Source organism: Nycticebus coucang, chromosome 5 (genome assembly GCF_027406575.1).
Source record: "Nycticebus coucang isolate mNycCou1 chromosome 5, mNycCou1.pri, whole genome shotgun sequence".
NCBI lineage: Eukaryota > Metazoa > Chordata > Mammalia > Primates > Lorisidae > Nycticebus > Nycticebus coucang.
This window is the reverse complement of record NC_069784.1, coordinates 28,106,402-28,125,824: the sequence shown is the minus strand read 5'-3', so window position 1 is coordinate 28,125,824 and position 19,423 is coordinate 28,106,402. Positions and strand designations below refer to the sequence as shown.

At 37.5% G+C, this 19,423-nt stretch overlaps 1 protein-coding gene across 3 annotated transcripts in view; it reads left to right on the top strand.

The window, feature by feature from the left end:
- The window catches only part of DPYD (dihydropyrimidine dehydrogenase), an 883,000-nt gene that overhangs the window by 626,523 nt on the left and 237,054 nt on the right, over nt 1-19,423 (top strand). For all 3 annotated transcript variants that reach the window (XM_053591597.1, XM_053591598.1, XM_053591599.1), the window contains 2 exons: nt 17,235-17,355; nt 18,213-18,332. In XM_053591597.1, coding sequence (XP_053447572.1) covers nt 17,235-17,355; nt 18,213-18,332 — 241 coding nt within the window. The remainder of the gene's footprint in view (nt 1-17,234; nt 17,356-18,212; nt 18,333-19,423) is intronic.

Below are 19,423 nucleotides of genomic sequence, written 5' to 3'. Positions count from 1 at the left end.
TGTGTCTTTGGATTTCCTTTTTTGGTAGATGAAAAAAATTGCTATTGTCAGAAAATGAGAATCTGCAGAATTATTCTTATTCTTGATTTTCATTACATAACTCCACCTGTCCTTGCCTGGAAAGCTTTTAATATTCATGTTTAAATTGATATTAGGTCCATGTGAAGCTTTTGGTATCACCAGCGCTCCTTTCCACTAGCCTCTCCTCTTTCCAATTAATCTCATGCTTGAACCCTTGCTCATCCTGCTCAGTCTGATCCTCCTCACAGACATATACAAGAGTTACTTTTGTAAAACATGGATCTAAACATATGACCTCACATGTGTTCTTGTGGCCTACAGGGTGAAGCACAAAATCTTTCAGACACTGATCCTAAATACAGCTGAACCATCTAGCCATAGCTCCTTCCTGCTTTCTGCAGATGCACCCACTTTCTTCCCATTTCACAGGATGCCAAGCATCCCAGGCTTTCAAGTCTTTTACTACGTAATTTTCATCAGCCATGTATTCTTCCTCAGGTCCTTCTCCAGTTGGTGGCATTTTGTGAATCCTTTATGTTTACAGAATATAATCACCTTCCCTGCTGTCTCAGTCTCCCTCATGCACACTGTAGAAATAAATAAAAGTTGTCACTCCACCACTAAGCTCCTATTCACTTTGTACACACTTCAAGTAGAGGAAGTTACTTTGACTTGATTGTTTCATGTTTGTTCGTTTCTTTCTTTCTTTTTGTTTTGGCAGGGTTGCTGTCTGTCAGTCACCTGAAATAGAGTGGGCTAGAGTGTAGTGATGCAATCATAGTTCACTGCAACTTCAAACTTCTAGTCTCAAGCAAGCAATCCTTCTGTCTCTACCTCCCTAGTACTAGGACCACAGACAAAGGCCACTACCATGACTGGATAATGTTTTAATTTTTTTGTACAGATGGGCCTCACTTTGTTGCCTAAGTTGGTCTTGAACTCCTGGGCTCAAGCAATCCTGCCTCCTTGGCCTCCCAAAGTGCTAGGATTACAGATGTGAGCTGTGGTGTATGGCCAAGTTTATTACTTATTCCAAAATTACACTGTTCATAAAGTCTTCAGGATTAACTGCAGGGAGGTTACAAGTACCCACTCAAGGACCTTGGTCCAGATACAATAGTTTTCAGTATTTCTACAAATCCTTCACTTACTGAAGAGAGGACAAAACAATAAGGAATATGTGAGTTGTATTTTTTATTAAGATCTACGAGTATTAGCAACTAGAAAGGTATGAGATAAAATCTTCTTCTTAATGTTGCATGCTGACTGTGTTTAGATTATCTAAAAATCTAATTAGATGACGCTTCATGTAGATGTAAATTACATAACAAGTAAAGTTCACCATGGTATGCTCCTTTTTGAGAGGAAAAATATGCAAAGTTTAAACTATCTAAATTTAGCTGTCCTTTGGGTGCTTTACATTTGTTGAATATTGCAAAAGTAAATACCCATCTGTTTTTAGTACTAATATTATTTTATATACTAAGCAGTTTGAAGATTTTTACCCCCATGCAAGCTTCATCAACTCTTTTATCAACAATGTAGGTTTTCCTACATTTTTACCCCCATGCAAGCTTCATCAACTCTTTTATCAACTTTTGTAAAGTTGAGTTGGTAGTAATAAGGATCCTTATCAAATTGGTAATCATATAGGTATGCAAAGTGAAAGGAAGATCATACTTTAATTTCAGTGCCTCAAGATATTTTCCCTTATGGGCTATATTACCATTCTTACATATCTATCTTGTAGAAATCATATGTACTTTTAATACATTTCAAATCAAGCTTTCCTAGATCTAGGTAATACATATCACTTCTTTCAGCAAGGGTCTTTTGAATTATATCAAGACTTTCTCATTAGGACATATGCAAATGCTAAATAATTTATAGAGGAATACAGACTTGTGCTTACCAAGGCTGATTACATATTCTATGGGCTCTGATAAATTTTCAGGGTTGGAAGAAATTATAACTTGATTGTAAGTTCTTTGAGAACTAAATCATTGCCTTACTCTTTCTTAACTCCCACATTTCAAGGGAAGTTTCAGGTTAATTATTAGATGCTAAATAAAAGTTGATACTTCCTTACTGTACTGTTCGTGAACTAAGGACTTGACAGGCCCATACTTCCTTTCCAAATAAAAGTGGCCAGAGGCAGTATTTGGCACACAGCTGCCATAAAAGCATGTGTGTTCTGGCTACCTTGACCACAATTCACTGGACAAGATATTGTATCCCCAGCAAAAAGTGACCACATGCAGACTAAATAAAATGAAGTCAGCAGTTTGCTGAGAGTGTGATGCCATACTCAAGACTATCATCACTACATACTTTATAGGGGCCAACTGTTGGTATCAGTTAAGACTCTTTTTTTTTTTTTTATTGGGAATTCATTGAGGGTACAATAAGCCAGGTTACACTGATTGCATTTGTTAGGTAAAGTCCCTCTTGCAATTATGTCTTGCCCCCAGAAGGTGTGGCACACACCAAGGCCTCACCCCTCTTCCTCCTTACCTCTCTCTGCTTTTCCTTTCCGCCCCATGACCTTACTTGTCATTAATTGTCCTCATATCAAAATTGAGTACGTAGGATTCATGCTTCTCCATTCTTGTGATGCTTTACTAAGAATAATGTCTTCCACTTCCATCCAGGTTAATACAAAGGATGTAAAGTCTTCATCTTTTTAATGGCTTAATAGTATTCCATGGTATACATATACCACAGCTTGTTAATCCATTCCTGGGTTGGTGGGCATTTAGGCTGTTTCCACATTTTGGTGATTGTAAATTGAGCTGCAATAAACAGTCCAGTACAAGTGTCCCTATGATAAAAGGATTTTTTTCCTTCTGGGTAGATGCCCAGTAATGGGATTGCAGGATCAAATGGGAGGTCTAGCTTGAGTGCTTTGAGGTTTCTCCATACTTCCTTCCAGAAAGGTTGTACTAGTTTGCAGTCCCACCAGCAGTGTAAAAGTGTTCCCTTCTCTCCACATCCACGCCAGCATCTGCAGTTTTGAGATTTTGTGATGTGGGCCATTCTCGCTGGGGTTAGATGGTATCTCAGGGTTGTTTTGATTTGCATTTCTCTAATATATAGGGATGATGAACATTTTTTCATGTGTTTGTTAGCCATTCATCTGTCTTCTTTAGAGAAAGTTCTATTCATGTCTCTTGCCCATTGATATATGGGATTGTTGGCTATTTTCATGTGGATTAATTTGAGTTCTCTATAGATCCTAGTTATCAAGCTTTTGTCTGATTGAAAATATGCCAATATCCTTTCCCATTGTGTAGGTTGTCTCTTTGCTTTGGTTATTGTCTCCTTAGCTGTACAGAAGCTTTTCAGTTTAATGAAATCCCATTTGTTTATTTTTGTTGTTGTTGCAATTGCCATGGCAGTCTTCTTCATGAAGTCTTTCCCCAGGCCAATATCTTCCGCAGTGATTCCAGCGACAAGCACTTTTTTTTTCTTTTTTAAAAAAATACAAACTCAGGGCCCAGGCCTCCCTATTGTCAAGCAGCTCTACATGGGCGGTGCCTGCTCCTGTCCCGCCCCGGAAGCCAAGGGTGAGATTCGAAATTAAGAGTCTTAACTGAAGGTTTAAATTTAAGGCATGAAACAATAAAAATCCCCAAAGAAAGCATAAGAAAAACACTGGAAGATATTGGCCTGGGGAAAGACTTCATGAAGAAGACTGCCATGGCAATTGCAACAACAACAAAAATAAACAAATGGGACTTCATTAAAATGAAAAGCTTCTGTACAGCTAAGGAGACAACAACCAAAGCAAAGAGACAACCTACACAATGGGAAAGGATATTTGCATATTTTCAATCAGACAAAAGCTTGATAACTAGGATCTATAGAGAACTCAAATTAATCCACATGAAAAAAGGCAACAATCCCATATATCAATGGGCAAGAGACATGAATAGAACCTTCTCTAAAGAAGACAGACGAAAAAAAAAAATAAAGAAGAGAGACGAATGGCTAACAAACATATGAAAAAATGTTCATCATCCCTATATATTAGAGAAATGCAAATCAAAACAACCCTGAGATACCATCTAACCCCAGCGAGAATGGCCCACATCACAAAATCTCAAAACTGCAGATGCTGGCGTGGATGTGGAGAGAAGGGAACACTTTTACACTGCTGGTGGGACTGCAAACTAGTACAACCTTTCTGGAAGGAAGTATGGAGAAACCTCAAAGCACTCAAGCTAGACCTCCCATTTGATCCTGCAATCCCATTACTGGGCATCTACCCAGAAGGAAAAAAATCCTTTTATCATAAGGACACTTGTACTGGACTGTTTATTGCAGCTCAATTTACAATCACCAAAATGTGGAAACAGCCTAAATGCCCACCAACCCAGGAATGGATTAACAAGCTGTGGTATATGTATACCATGGAATACTATTAAGCCATTAAAAAGATGAAGACTTTACATCCTTTGTATTAACCTGGATGGAAGTGGAAGACATTATTCTTAGTAAAGCATCACAAGAATGGAGAAGCATGAATCCTACGTACTCAATTTTGATATGAGGACAATTAATGACAATTAAGGTTATGAGGGGGGAGGAAAAGCAGAAAGAGAGACAGAGGGAGGTGGGTGGGACCTTGGTGTGTGTCACACTTTATGGTATGGGGGCAAGACATGATTGCAAGAGGGACTTTACCTAACAAATGCAATCAGTGTAACCTGGCTTATTGTACCCTCAATGAATCCCCAACAATAAAAAAAAAAAGAAAGAAAGAAAAAAAAGACTCTTAATTTCAGGCAACAGAAACTGACTCTGACTATCAAAAGCAAAAAAAAGATTTATTGACAGGATATAAAATGTCTCGCAGAATCAATGAAGGCAGGAACAGCCTTCTTAGAAAATAGGCAGAAACTAAAGGGGCCCATAGAACCAGCAGCAAGAATTGTCCAGTTTACCTAAGAGCACTACCCGTGCCTGTGTCCACCACTGCTGCCATTGTTGGGCACGGTCAGGGGACACTGCACCACATAACACCACGAATAAACAGCCCCTTGATTATGATGTTAAAGTGTTTAGCTGGAGCTTCCGTTAGCTGGTCCTAGATCATGTACTTATTTCTAGGTTGCCAGAGAATAGTACAAGGAAAACTCTTCAATGGCTTGCAAAGTAGGAATAGTTTCTATCCTCCATATGCTTCATATGGTGGGGACTCCTCACAAAATAGGAAGGGAAGTGAAATGTCAGACACCTAACACATAAATACAAATAACTACCATGTTTTGCATTGAGTTTTCTGTGGGTTGGATTTTGAATCATAGATTCTATAGGAGATTGTACAAAAATTGAATTGGAGAACCAAAAAGGCAATATAAGAAAAAAGTTATGTACTCCATTTAGACTTACAATAAACCCCCAACAATGGGGTAACCTCACCATGCCTCCATTCTTGACAGCTGAAAGGCAAAACTACAGAACTTCCTTTTTATAGACACATACAGACCAATCTTATGATACATAAGCTCATCACTACCACATGAGTGCAAATACATAACCTGTAAGGATTGTTAGGATCGAGATTTCTCAAAATTTTAGGTAAAATCTAGTATCCATGAGTTTTATGTTGAGGTTGTGAATATCACATTTTTAAAAAGTCATATTTAAAATCTTCCCCATCTCACATTTTCACACAAGGACTTTTTTATTTTTATTTCAGGTTACTATGAAGGTACAAATGATTAGATTACATTAGGTGAGAGTTTACTAATTTCTCCCCACACATACACTTGCATTTACTTGTGTTTTACTTTCATGTGGGTGTGTAGTTGTTCATCTACTGGTTTCATATTAGTATTGAGTATATTGGACACTTACCTCTCCGTTCTTGTGATGCTTTACTAAGGAGAATGTTCTTCAACTCCAGGTTAATACAAAAGATGCAAATCCTCTGTCTTTTTGTGGCTGAATAGTATTCCAGGGCAAACATATACCACAGTTCAATAATCCATCTGTGGGTTGATGGGCACTTGGATTGATTCCACATTTAGGTGATTGTGAATTGAGCTGCAATAAACATTCTAGTAAAAAATGTCCTTATGGTAAAATTATTTTCTTTTCTTCTGGATAGATATCTAGTAATGGGATTGCAAAATCAAATGGAAGGTCTACTTTTAGCTTTTTTTTTTTTTTTTTTTTGAGACAGAGCCTCAAGCTGTCACCCTGGTAGAGTGCTGTGACATCATAACTCACAGCAACCTCCAGCTCCTGGGCTTAAGTGATTCTCTTGCCTCAGCCAAGTAGTAGGGACGACAGGCGTCTGCCACAATGCCCGGCTATTTTTTGGTTGTAGCCGTCATTGTTGTTTGGCGGGCCCTGGGCTAGATTCAAACCACTAGCTCAGGTGTATATGGCTAGCGCCTTAGCTGCTTGAACCACAGGCACTGAGCCTACTTTTAGCTTTTTGAGGATTCCCCAAACTTCTTTTCAAAGAGGCTATATTAACCTGCAGTCCTACCCACAGTATAAAAGTGCTCCCTGCTCTCCACACCTGCGCCAGCATCTATAGCTTTGGGACTTTGTTAAGTTGGCTGATTTCACTGGGGTTAGGTGATACCTCAAAGTGGTTTTGACTGACATTTCTCTAATGATTAGGGATGATGAGCATTTTTTCATGTGTCTGTTGGCCATTCATCTGTCTTCTTCAGAGAAGGCTCTGCTCATGTCTCTTGCCCAATGAAAATTGGGATCGTTTGTGCTTTTTTGTGAATTAATTTGAGTTACCTGTAGATTCTGGTTATCAGCCCTTTGTCAATCTGTAACATGCAAATATCTTTCCCCATTCTGAAAATTGTCTGTTTTCTTTAATTGTATCCATAGCTGGACTGAAGCTTTTTAGCTTGATTAAGTCCCATTTATTTATTTTTGTCATTTTTGCAATTGCCAGTGGAGTCTTCATAAAATCTTTCCCCAGCCTGACATCATGAAGTTTTTTTCTCACACTTTCTAAGAGTTTTTTTTTAAATCATTTCACATCTTATATTTAAATCTTTTATCCATTGTGAGTCAATTTTTTTAAGTGGTGACTGGTATGGGGGACTTTTTAACAAAATCACCTACTTTTAGTATTTCTAAATCTTGTTTAGCTCAAGGAGAGAAATCAATCCATAGGGCTGACCTAACAAACAAACAAATACAAAATGCCTAGATATTTCTTTCCAGCTCTTACAGCAGAAGTAGGAAGAAATTCCTTAAGGAACTGTACCAACTTGTTATGGATGAGTTCTCCTTAGGTGAAACCATTCATTGCCAAGGGATTGAGGTTTTCTCTGCTACATTATTTAAAATCGCCTCAGCAGTCATTCCTTCTTGCTTGGATTTCATAAAGTTCCCAGGACAGAAGCATGACTTCCCCAGACTCTCTTCATCCTGAACATATCAGCATAGAGGGTGCTCCAGGGCAGAATGCAGCTTTGCACTAGCCTCCTCCCTGTGTTAATCATTCACATCAAGACAGGAGTATAAAGATACTGAGGTGTTGTGCTTGTGGTTGTTTTCTAACTCTAGCTCTGGAAAACATAAGCTAAGTGAATAGACTAACAGATGTATAAAATATCAATTGTTACACTGTTTACAGTAATGCTTTGATTAAGAAAACAAAATGCCAAGCTGCCTAAACTCTGCAAAGAATAAGAACTCCTTATTATCCACTTTAATACTCACTTAGCCTTATCCAAAATGAATGCGTAAATAGTAGGACAAGCAACTGCCTGCATTTAACAACTCAATGAAGTCTCTTTAGCGTGTTCTAGGCAACAATTAACAAACCAGGAGGGGTTCGGTTTGGCTCAACTGGTCTACAATTTTGAACACCTACTGGTGGTATCAAGAAAGTATGTCACAGCCTGTGGCTCTCAAATTAAGATCTCCCAGGGGATGCTGCATACACTCAAACTATAATAAGCAAACTATAGACAGCTATAGACAACAAGAGACCTTTTTGTGTTATAGATAATACTAGTATTTTAATTCACAAACAAATAATATCCCACATATAAGGAAAGTTCAAGGTCATTTTCTCGTTCATTATAAAGGTGCAGAAAAAGAATAAACTATTTTCTGATATGCTTTAATGTAGAGGATTTTGAAGTATCTTAATTCCTGTGAATAACAGCCAATGTATGGTTCTCAAAGGGCATGTGTTTGCCTATGAAGATAGACATATGGAGCCTTTGTCAATCTTGATTTTGGAAAATCAAGGCAGAGGAAATCTTTGTATGGTGGAAAGGAATGGCTACCCATGGGGGACAAGCTAAGGATCCAGTAGGTAGGGGTGCAAGGAGGGCATCTGCCCACCACTTCAGATGGGTGTCACAACTCCCAGGGATCCCACCCAAAGAAGGAAACAAAGGCAGTCCCGAAATGCAGAGTACCAGTGGTGGGAGCATAATATGGAGGTTAAGGGGAAAGGCAGAACTATAATTCAGCAAACAAAATGGATTATGAAAGTAAAAGCAGACATTAGAAGGGAGTACAAGTCAGAACAGAGGGCACTGGAGACTCCACACAGCTGAAACAATTGAGGTGACATCCCCATGATGTCATTAAGAGACTGGCATTAACTACGCCAGCAAGAAACAAGGGATCAGAGTGAGTCTTAGCATACATGATGGTTCCCTTGCCCTTCTTCCTTTTATGCATAGTCCTGGCTTCAGACACAAAGCTATCACCTCCTTCATTCATGGACCTCTGTATTGCAGTGTCCCATATCACAGCAGTGATTCTTTCAACAGGTTGTGAGTCAAAAGATCAAGCAGGCTATCGAAGGCTGTCTCTGAGTTGTCTACCTAGAAGAGGACACCCAACTATTGTCCCTACCATGTCCCTAAAGACAGCCTTTGCTAGGAGAAAAGTTGTCCTGATTCTTGGTATTGGGCCTTCTCTTTCCTCTGGACCTCTATTGGCTATTGCTGGATAAGTTACCGGCATAATTTGACTTTCAAGGACCTTCCAAGAGACCTTGTTCTGTAAAGCCAAAATGAGAACTAGAATTTAGAAGAAATTTGAAAGATTCATTTTGCTAGGAAAATGGGGACTGAAGACCCCATTCTTGGCCAAGGAAAGCACCCCCAGAAAAAGAAGAAAACTAAAAAGTAAGCTGAGTGAGTTGGAACAAACAAAAGTCAGCTAGTTTACATTTCAACTAGCCATTACTAGCAAGCGTCTTGCCTTTTCTGAAATTCTAGCCTGTTGGGGATACAGCTTACAAACATCCTACTGAGTCTGTGAGCACTCTGAGGAGAGTAATGGCCATAGAAGAGATTATGGCAAGTCCTAGAAAAGATACATCTTCTAGGGCATTTACTGCCCATTAAATAGGCAAAGCAGATACCCATTGTGGAGATTTGCTTTTGCCTGGGGCAGAGACCAAGGGAGTAGCTCGAGCTCTGAGATATAGGCAGAAGAGCTTATATCCCTTATTGCAGAGGAAAATCCTTTGTGGTGGTGATGGGAAAAAAATGCCTCCCTCCCACTGATCCTCAGAGAAGATTAACGCCAGTGGCATTTTACTCCACAGAGAACTAGCAGAGTTTAACACCTCCCTAGAAATATGTATGTGATCTCAAGCAGGAGGCTCTCCCAATACAAGGCTCAGATTTCAGATTTCTGAAAGCTACCCTTAGGGTTCATAATAATAACAATAAGAGCCAGTATTCTCAATCAGAGAAACTGCTGGTATCTTTGTTCCCTACCTCATCTTACCCTCTGGGCAAATAGACTTCAGTAAAATCAAAGTGGAGCAAACACTCTGGGCCATTGCTGGAATCACAGGGGCAATGGACTCCTAAGCTTCAGCTTTTAATTCTACCCTATGTCTCCTGTCTTTCTTTACTGTGGCTCCTAACTTTATATTTCTTCAGTTGATTCTCGCTAGTTTCCACAGGTCTCAGCGGATGATGCTCTGGGGTGGGACCCCGACACATTTGAATACAGCTTAGCTTTCTTAAGTTCCTTTCAGTGAAATATCCTGGGATCCCTTGGGAAAGTTTCTTTATCTTCTTTGACTTTCTTAAAATGTATCCTTTCCTAGGGAAAATTCCTCAAACAAGTAACGAACAACTGTGTCATCTCAGTCCTCTAGGAATGCACTTAGGAGAGGGAAGTTTTCTTGCAAAGTAATGACTAGAAAAAGGAGGAAGCAGATTTGGGCAAGGGGAGCTATCAGACCTGACAGATATATAAGAAAAACCTCACAAGCGCAGTGAAGAACTGTGGGGCAGAGACTACTGATAAGAGTAGTCCTGAATTGGGCAGAGATGGTTAGACCCTCGTATCCCAATGTTACTGGCATCAGCTGGCGTTTTCCTGAGAGGAAATGGCTCCAGCTCAGAAGTAGGGGTGGACCTGTAGGGAGAGAGAGTTAGAAAGGTCAACTCACCACATTCTTGCAGCTGCGCTGGCAAATCTGAGTATACGACATGTCTGTGTCTGCTATAATTTTCTAATATTCCAAAAGGTATATTTCAGAACTTAGTTGCCTTAGCATATGTATTCATCATTTCTGATAAAAGATTATATAATTTCTCAACAATTCAAAGTGTTAACCCTTATAAATTGCAGAGTTTCCTCTGTCATTCAGGGTCTGGGCCTAGCTTTTATTTCTGTGATGCAATATGTGATTCCTGGAATAGGGGACTCAAAGAATTTACACGGTAAGATATCAATAGTGCTGTAGGAATAGTCTCCCTGGGGTGCTCACAGAATACCACATGGAACTGTGGGTATAGATGTTCATTGGCCTTTTCATTGGGCAGTTATATCTCCAACTTTATTACCAGGCCCAGGTGAAGCAATAGATTTTCAATTGAGATTAGCCAAAGAACAAACTCTGGAGAAACCTTCAATATCTTAAAGATTCAGACAGAATGGGTCATGGTAAACCTGGGCCCTCAAGGATATTTTAATGGAATTTTAGGCCATGGCAGGGTGTAGTTCCCGTGCACTTTATCTCACTCATGCGAAGCATCAAAAGACTGTTTCTAACCTCTACCAGTGTGCAGTTCAAGAACTGTTGATATCCTATATCTCTAGCTTATTTTGGCTCCATATATAGGGAGAGGCAGTGTTTTGTGAAAATCTGGTGAAGGTTGTGGAAAGCTAGTGCACATTAGGAATTCTTCTTTCTGTCATTCAGCTCTGTGTTAGTGGATCAGGACAAAAAAGTAAGATACATCCTCTGAAAGACTAATAGTCTAGTACAAGAAAATTGATTAAAAAACAGAGAAGATGATTATAAAGCACTGTGATAAATGTAGTAATAAAGAAACATTATAGAATTACTAAAGAGCCAGTCACTTACTAATCCATCCTATGCCGAGGTAGGATGGGATGATTCATCACAGAGGGTCGGCTCAAGGGACAAAATATGAAGAGCATTCTAGTTAGGGAGAGAGAAATAAGAAAGGCCTGAAGTGAGAAATAGAATGGGGAAAGCTATGTGTACCTGAGGATGGCAGAACACACAAAAGGTTCTGTGTCATATTCTACTTACGGCACAAAGGTATAGCCAAAAATTGCATCTATTGTACAAGTGTACATACACATTCCATTCATATGCACTTCCAACATTTCATAGTCATATCATATATTTGTTATACATCAAAGGAAGCCTTTTTGATATTTTTTGAGAATAAGGATGGTATATGATACCCCTTTAAATCTTCATTGTTTAACATAATGGAAATAGCTGTTTATTAGGGTATTTGGGACCCAGTAATTTTATACTCCCAATTTTCTCCTAAGTAAATAGAAATAAGAAAGTAGGTGTCAATGTTTGCAGTTTAAGTCTATCAATTCAACAATGTTTGTTGAATGTCGTCCATGTACCAACTGTGTGCTGTGTGCTCTTGAAATAATTAAAAATGGTAGAGCATTACCAAGATATTTTTTTTTGACACTTAACATACAATATGCATTTTATTATGTGCCTGGGTTGTATTTCCTAGCAGTCTCTGACTTCCTTGTTTTATTTGTCTTAGTATCCAGTACAGAACAATTGCAGTGCCCCATGCTTCATAAATATTTGCTGAAAGAATAGAACCCACGTTGCCTAGAACGGCATGGCTTTCATTATTACATATGTATGTATTTTACATATATTTTACATATGTACATTAATACATATGTATTAATGTACTCTATTATGTATTAGAGTACCCTCATAATTATTTTTAAAATGTTAAATGAAATTTATGGCATATAATTTATCTATATTGGAATAAACACCTTAAGTGTAGAATTTGTTGTATTTTGTCAAATGTCTATACTTGTGTGCACCACAATCAACATATATAGTATTTTCATGGCCTTAAAAAACTTCCTTATACCTCTTCCCACTAAATTCCTCCCTTACCCCCAATCCTCAGTCCCAGCAATACTACTTTCTACGTTCATAGTTCCTTTTGTAAAATTTCAAAAAGTATCCTTACACTTCTTCCTGTGCTTGTTTAACTCAGCATATTTTTTTTAATTGATTCCAAATTTTGGCATGATTTACTAGTTTCTTTTTATTGCTGCATAGTATTTCATTGTGTAGATATGAAACAATTTGCTTTTTCACTCATGTATTGATGCTGGTTGTGGTCATTTCCAAGTTGGGGCTATTTTGAAAAAGTTTTCCTGTATACATTCTAGTGTAAGTCTTTGTGAAGAAATATGTTTTCATATCTTTTGGGTATATAATTAAGAGTGGAATTTCTGAGTTGATTGGTGAGTCTATTTTTACCTTTAGAGGAAACTGCCCAACTATTTTCCAAAGTGATTGTACCATCATTAGAATTCTTAAGCAGGAAAACAGATGCAAAAAGGACACATGTTAAACTTAAGTTAATTTAAAACATCTCCATACCAGGACACATCCCTCACATTCACTAATAACTCACCTGAAGTATTTGATGACCTTTCCTATTTTATTGACATAAAAGGATAAATACATCGCTTCTGCCTATTACTTCCCAGCTACATCTAGTCTTATGGGTATAAATGAAATAGAAACCTTTTATAGTTCAAGTTTACAATTGATGGCTGAATTTCACTTTAGGGAGCAGTTTTGCTAAAGAAGATGATGGTTTAGGACATGATAATGGGAAAGAAAATTAAGAAGGTGAAATCGGTGCTCAGATTGATCTTCTGGGTCCTAGTTCTTTCCAGCAGAAAGGAGGACATAATAAAAATGCTATCCCCTTCTTGGCATGTCATGTGAATTAGGACTTAAGAGTTCCTTAGTGGAAAACATTTTATAACTGATACAATTTTTCAGTGGATTCATTGAAATGCCAACTTCTAAGAAAGCCATTTTGAAAAGAATTGTGCAGAGTGAAAATTATCAGGTTAATTGGACAGAAATGTTTCTTCAAGTCAAAATTTCACTTGCAATTTAGCTTATCAAGAAATTCTCACAGCCTCATTCTGTAGTGCTGGTTCCCTTGTAGAGGACATGAAACCAATGAGATTTGATGCCCAAGTAATTGTTGGAAATGCCAGCCCTAAAATGGAGAGATCATCTTCAGGGCTTGAAAAAGCAGCAGGGTACATCATTTATAGAACCCCTTTAATGTGTAACTAGAAACATACCAGTTACTAGAATTAAAATTGTTATCTTATGACTCAGAGAAGAAAATAAGCTTTAAAAACAACCATTTTTGCACAGTGAAAACCACTGCAGCTGTCAATCTAATTAGCTATTGTCACTGTTTGATTTTTCATAGGAATCTATTCTATAGAATATTAATTATAGGCAGGCACTGGGCTCATCAAAATTTTCCAATAGACCAGATATATCTCGAACTTGCTTTTATCCTCTGTACAACACTTCCCAAATCTAGTCTGGTACTTTCACCTCGTATTCTACCCTCAAGACCACCATTTGGTCCCCAGAGCTGTTACTCATTCCCTGAAGGACTTCAGTGCCTTCCTGCTGGTAATTTCATGGGCCTCTATCACAGGAAATCCATTTTATTGCCTCAGAGCTTTCAATGATGGTCACATGACTAAGAAAAGGGTTAACAGGTTCTGAAGTACACACATACACACATATATGCACAGACAAAAACAGCTGCTAGGGGAGAGATTGCAAGTTATGGTTGGGGATGAGCATGATAGATAACCTCTAGAAAGTGCCAGTAAAAATTGGTAATCCAGGTAGACATTTTTTTGTGTTAGACATTTTAAAAGACTTATTAAGCATTCCATGTAGCATAGTTGTCTATTATTGTTTTTGCAGATTATTCTAGGTTTGTAAAGTAGTCTTCTTAGATTTCATAAGTTTCATGCTTTTAGACATTATCTATCATAAAATATATCTTTTTTTTTTTTTTTTAAGAGACAAGGGTCATACTATGTTGCCCTGCCTGGTCTCGAACTCCTGGGCTCCCACCGCAGCTTCCCAAGTACCTAGGAATACAGACAGGAGCTACCATGCCCAGCTATTTCTGGGATTTACTTAAACCTAGACATAGTCTGCATTTTGATGAATTATATAAAGAAATAAATTGACAATGTGCTGAGTTTTCATTCATTCTCCATTCATTGACACAACTGATATTTTTTGAGTGCTTGGAAATAGAACAGTCCAGAATTGTTTTGTATTATTTGCTTTTTGCTGCTATTGATAATAGTAAAGTCTCAATTTGTCAGAGAGATCATACTTCCTTTGTATATTTCCTATCCTAAAGATTTTAGAGAGAAATTTTAGAATTATAAATTGTCTAAACCATGCTCATTTCAACAAGACTCTATAAACTGCTTATTACAAAGAGCTAAACTATCTGATGCTGTTGCTAAAAAATGAGAGGATCAAGATTACTAATTTCTTCGAGATCTTTAACGTTCATATCAAAAGTGTGAAGAAACCAGGAAAGTGTGAATAGTTACAATCTATTCCTTAATTCCTAAAGTATGTAAATTCATTTTTCATCACATTTCTAGTTGTATTAGAACATCCATTCTCCTTGTCAAACAAAACTGTAATTTCTAGGACAGTCATTGGTTTACACCATAATGTTTCACAGAAATTGCTTTTAACATTCTGAAGTAATCAAATTGTGTTTTAATTGGCGATACGGATTGATCAACAGCTGGCTTGGCTAGCTGTGAAGATGACAAAATACATCCAAACACCATCAACCTTACTGATAGAACTATAGTGGGGTCAAATTATGGTCGCTCAAAATAGGGACTGATGACTTAGGTAAATAGTAGTAACCAAGAGAAGCTGAAAAACTTGGAGCAAATTCCAAATGGTTAAACAATGGGTAGGAGGCATTCATTTTAAGTAGTCAAATAGTGAAAATCAGAAAAATATTCTGACAAATGTTCAAAGTAAATTATAATGACATGGTGGTCAATAGTATTGAAAGCCACTTAAACGCCTATATCAGATTATTAGTGTTTACTCTACTGGAACTGAAAAAAAATATTTTAAACTTGCTTCAGTAATTCTTATTAGGTTACCTTCCATGTATTATGCAATTCAAGTGATCTTTAAATTATTGTCAAATTCTGCCTTAAAGAGAGCTTTCACAAAGGACATGCAATTCATATCATCTAGAGTTACTGTCATTTCTAGGCTAAGTCCCATGGAAATTCATAACTTAGAAATGAAAGTCACAAAGATGCAACTGCCTTCATAATACCAATGCAGCACTTATAAATATTTCATGAACATTGCATGGGCCGGGGCAGATCTCCATTTTCATGAGTTAGAATTTGTACAGCTAAGTCTCTAGATTTTACTATTCATAATGCACAGTATGCCCCGTAGAGCATTCCAGATAGTACTTTTAAATATTTGTTTAATGAAGAAATTACTGTTCTGAAAAGAGAGCAAGTCAAGCCAAAGATTTCTTGTTAAAAGTATTATATTGGCCTGAATAGAGATGATAACAATCAATAGAAATTACCTCATTGCAGTATCATAGCACAAAACACCTAACTTTTAGAGTAATACAGATTGACAGATCAAGGCACATCAAGCCTAAGTGAAAAGGTTCTTTCTAAAGGTTATAACATTAGAAATTTCATCTTAAAAGAATTTGAAAGGTTAAAATGCAAAGAGCAACTTCCTTACCTATAAAAACATTAATTACAAATGATACGCTTGCCTACTATTTCATAGTTTAAATATATGCCTATATTTTTTTCTGGGTTTTTCTTTTATTCAAAAAACATTTTAACTTGCTAAGATAATATTACCAAGTTCAATAATGAATTGCTATTGCATATTTTAAGGTAATTTGTCAAAGCACATTATCAGTACCTGTCAGAATAAATTTTGCACTAAAAGTAATACAAAAAAGGACTATTGTATGTGTTGAAATCAAAGAACATTACTATAGCTAAGTTATTTCAACGGAAAGGATAGGTATTTGCCCTCTAAATGATACTTGCCCCATGAGAAAATAAAAGCCCAGAAAAATCACAGGAAACAGGTGCAGGAAAATGTCTATTACTTGCTTTTAAAATGAGCATTTGATATTTTATTTCATTTTTGTCATTTTGATCAATTGTTTCAAGTCCATGAGTGTTGACAAATGCTGTGCAGATCTTGGTAACATTTACAAAGGAAAGTTTAAGTTACTGATCGGCTCATGTGTAGTCCAAAGTTGAAGTATTCTATATTAGCATATAGTATATATCACATTTAAAGTGATGATGAAGTCACTGATAGATTTACTTTAAAATATGCTTCAGCAAGACTAAATCTTTTAATAATAAAAACATCAGGTTTCGGATTTAATATCATTCACCCAGGAGTCAGCACTTTTATGTATGTATTTATTTATTTATTTATTGTTAAACCAATGAGATCTAGAAATTCTGTAATGTTTCCTATACTTAACCCCCAAAAATTTATGTTTCATTCCTGATATTACTTAACTCAAAGTGAGAAACACTTTCTTGCATTTGATTCTTTGTAATTTTATTTTCCAAAGGCTCCCTTGAGGAATTTGACCTTTATGTGATGAATTTGCAGTTCACTTGAAGTGTGTTAACCTTAGTTCCCTAATGAGTCTAGGTGTAATTCTGAGGAGGAATTTGAGAAATCTATCATGTAGCTCATTGTCAAGTCGGATTTGTCTTGCACATCTCCAGCTTTGCTGTTGTTCCAGTACACATTTTGATCACAATTCTTTAATTATGTTCTATATTTAACTGACCTATTTGAACAGGATCCAGAGCTGGTGCGGAACATCTGTCGCTGGGTTAGGCAAGCTGTTCAGATTCCCTTTTTTGCCAAGTTGACCCCAAATGTCACTGATATCGTGAGCATCGCAAGAGCTGCAAAGGAAGGTAAGAACTAGACTGGTATCACTTGCCCAGTTTTGTAAATATTGAGCAGAATTACGTAGCAGTGCTGAAGTATGCCTTTTCCCACAAACATGTGTTTTGATTTTAAAAACATTAAATTAAGCTCCTGATCACACAAATGTGGTCGATTTGTACCTAGTATTCAAGCTAGTAAATGGATCCAAACTTCGGTCTAGTAACTCAAGATTGTTTGTAAATTTTCCTAATAAACACTTGTTTCGCACACAAAGAATTTAAGAGTCAAAACCACAGTCACACCAAGGCTCTCGAAATAAATGACTTAATAATGTATCAATTCAGCGATAGCATTTGGACCTTTAACAAAGTGAAAAAAAAGGAAGAGAAGGCCAGGCAAGGGAAGGGAGAAAGATTGCCCTCTACAATGTGAAATGTCTAGTGAGTTCCCTTTATTTTTGATAGGGCCTAGCACACTGCCTTAAACACATGCTCAACAGATGTCCATTGAACACATAAATCATGTAGTCAGTTCATGAGTTTATAAATCATATGTGTTTGTGTTCCATCCCAGGGAAATTGCACCCTTAATTGCAAAGACATTACAAATTACCTGAAAAATAACACTGAATACAAAACATTTGGCATCAACAAGTTTGTATAATAATTGAGAAAATGAAGTCATGGTAACTAAAACTTTTTTTTTTAATGTTTAGAATTTTAAGCATAATTGTAGGAGTTAAATAATTACGAAGGCATTGGAGGAAAGGAAATATTCTCAAGAGAAAGTTGAGTGTGCATTTTTCTGGGTCAGGGGGGGTTTGAGTGGGAGTTATAACCATCATGTGTTTAAGAACTGCAGGGAAACATTGTGTTTTTCATAGGTGGCGCAGATGGTGTTACAGCCACCAACACTGTCTCAGGCCTGATGGGATTAAAATATGATGGCACACCCTGGCCAGCAGTGGGTATTGGAAAGCGGACCACATACGGAGGAGTATCTGGTAGGTGTTGGTCACTGAAAAATCATCAGGAAGTCATGTTGCAGGCAAGAGTTTGATGTCTTTAATGATACCAAATCTTATAACTCATTGCTGGCCACTATTCTAATCGTTAGAACAGACAGAACAGATTGATCAAGTAACTCTTAGCACAAGATAACACCGAGATGGGGTCTTGCACACATTCTGTTCTCTTGTGGTCTATGCTTTCCTCAGAATTCCCCATTGTCACAATTTTGACATTTATTAGTAAAAACTAATAACAGGGTGCTCTGAAAGGAAAATTGGCCTAATTATATCTTTTTCATAGTCTAGATTACTTTCCTCTCTTCCTAAAATTTAAAAATCTATCTTCTTCAAAAAGCTTTGCTTTCATCACTGTCCCAAACAAGCCCTTCTCACAATGCAAACTGACAAGAGGTCTGCAGCCCTCACACCACTGTGTGCTCTTTCTCCTTATGAACACTTGTGTTTTAAAAAGAAAGGGAAGTTTAATACCAAAGTCCTGTTCCCCATCATCGCCCTGTGTACTCTGTGGCTGTGACAGTATGAACTTGGTCTTGCAAAGACAATGCTATGAGGTTCTTGACCGTAGTGGCATGAGGATTTGTCTTCTTGGTGACAGAGAGAGTGGTAAATATACATAACACAGCAGTGTCCCACTGTTTAAGAAAAGTGTTGCTGAGTCAGACCAAAATGTGTTTTAGGAGGAGGCCACACAGGAAACAAAGCTCTGTCCATGCTGAGATATTCTGTTTTGAGAGTATGAAGTGTGTCTGGGAGCCATGGTCAAGAAGAGGAATGAAAGGTTAGATTCTGCTTTTAATTGAATGCCATTCCCACAGTGTCAGAATGAGGAAGGCTGACAAAGAGCCCCCGCTCGGCCCCCAGACACAGCTTGCTTTTATCAGGAGTTATCAAATGGGGCCTTAAATATTACTTTAATGCACAATAGCATGGACCACGTTAGCATGTGCCACGGAAATAGAGTCAAGAGACTCCGGAGTTGGGCTATAACATTCACTATGTTTTCTGTCAGCCCATTTCAATTTTTCCAGCCTGCCATGTTGACAGCAAGAGAATAAAGGAGGTCA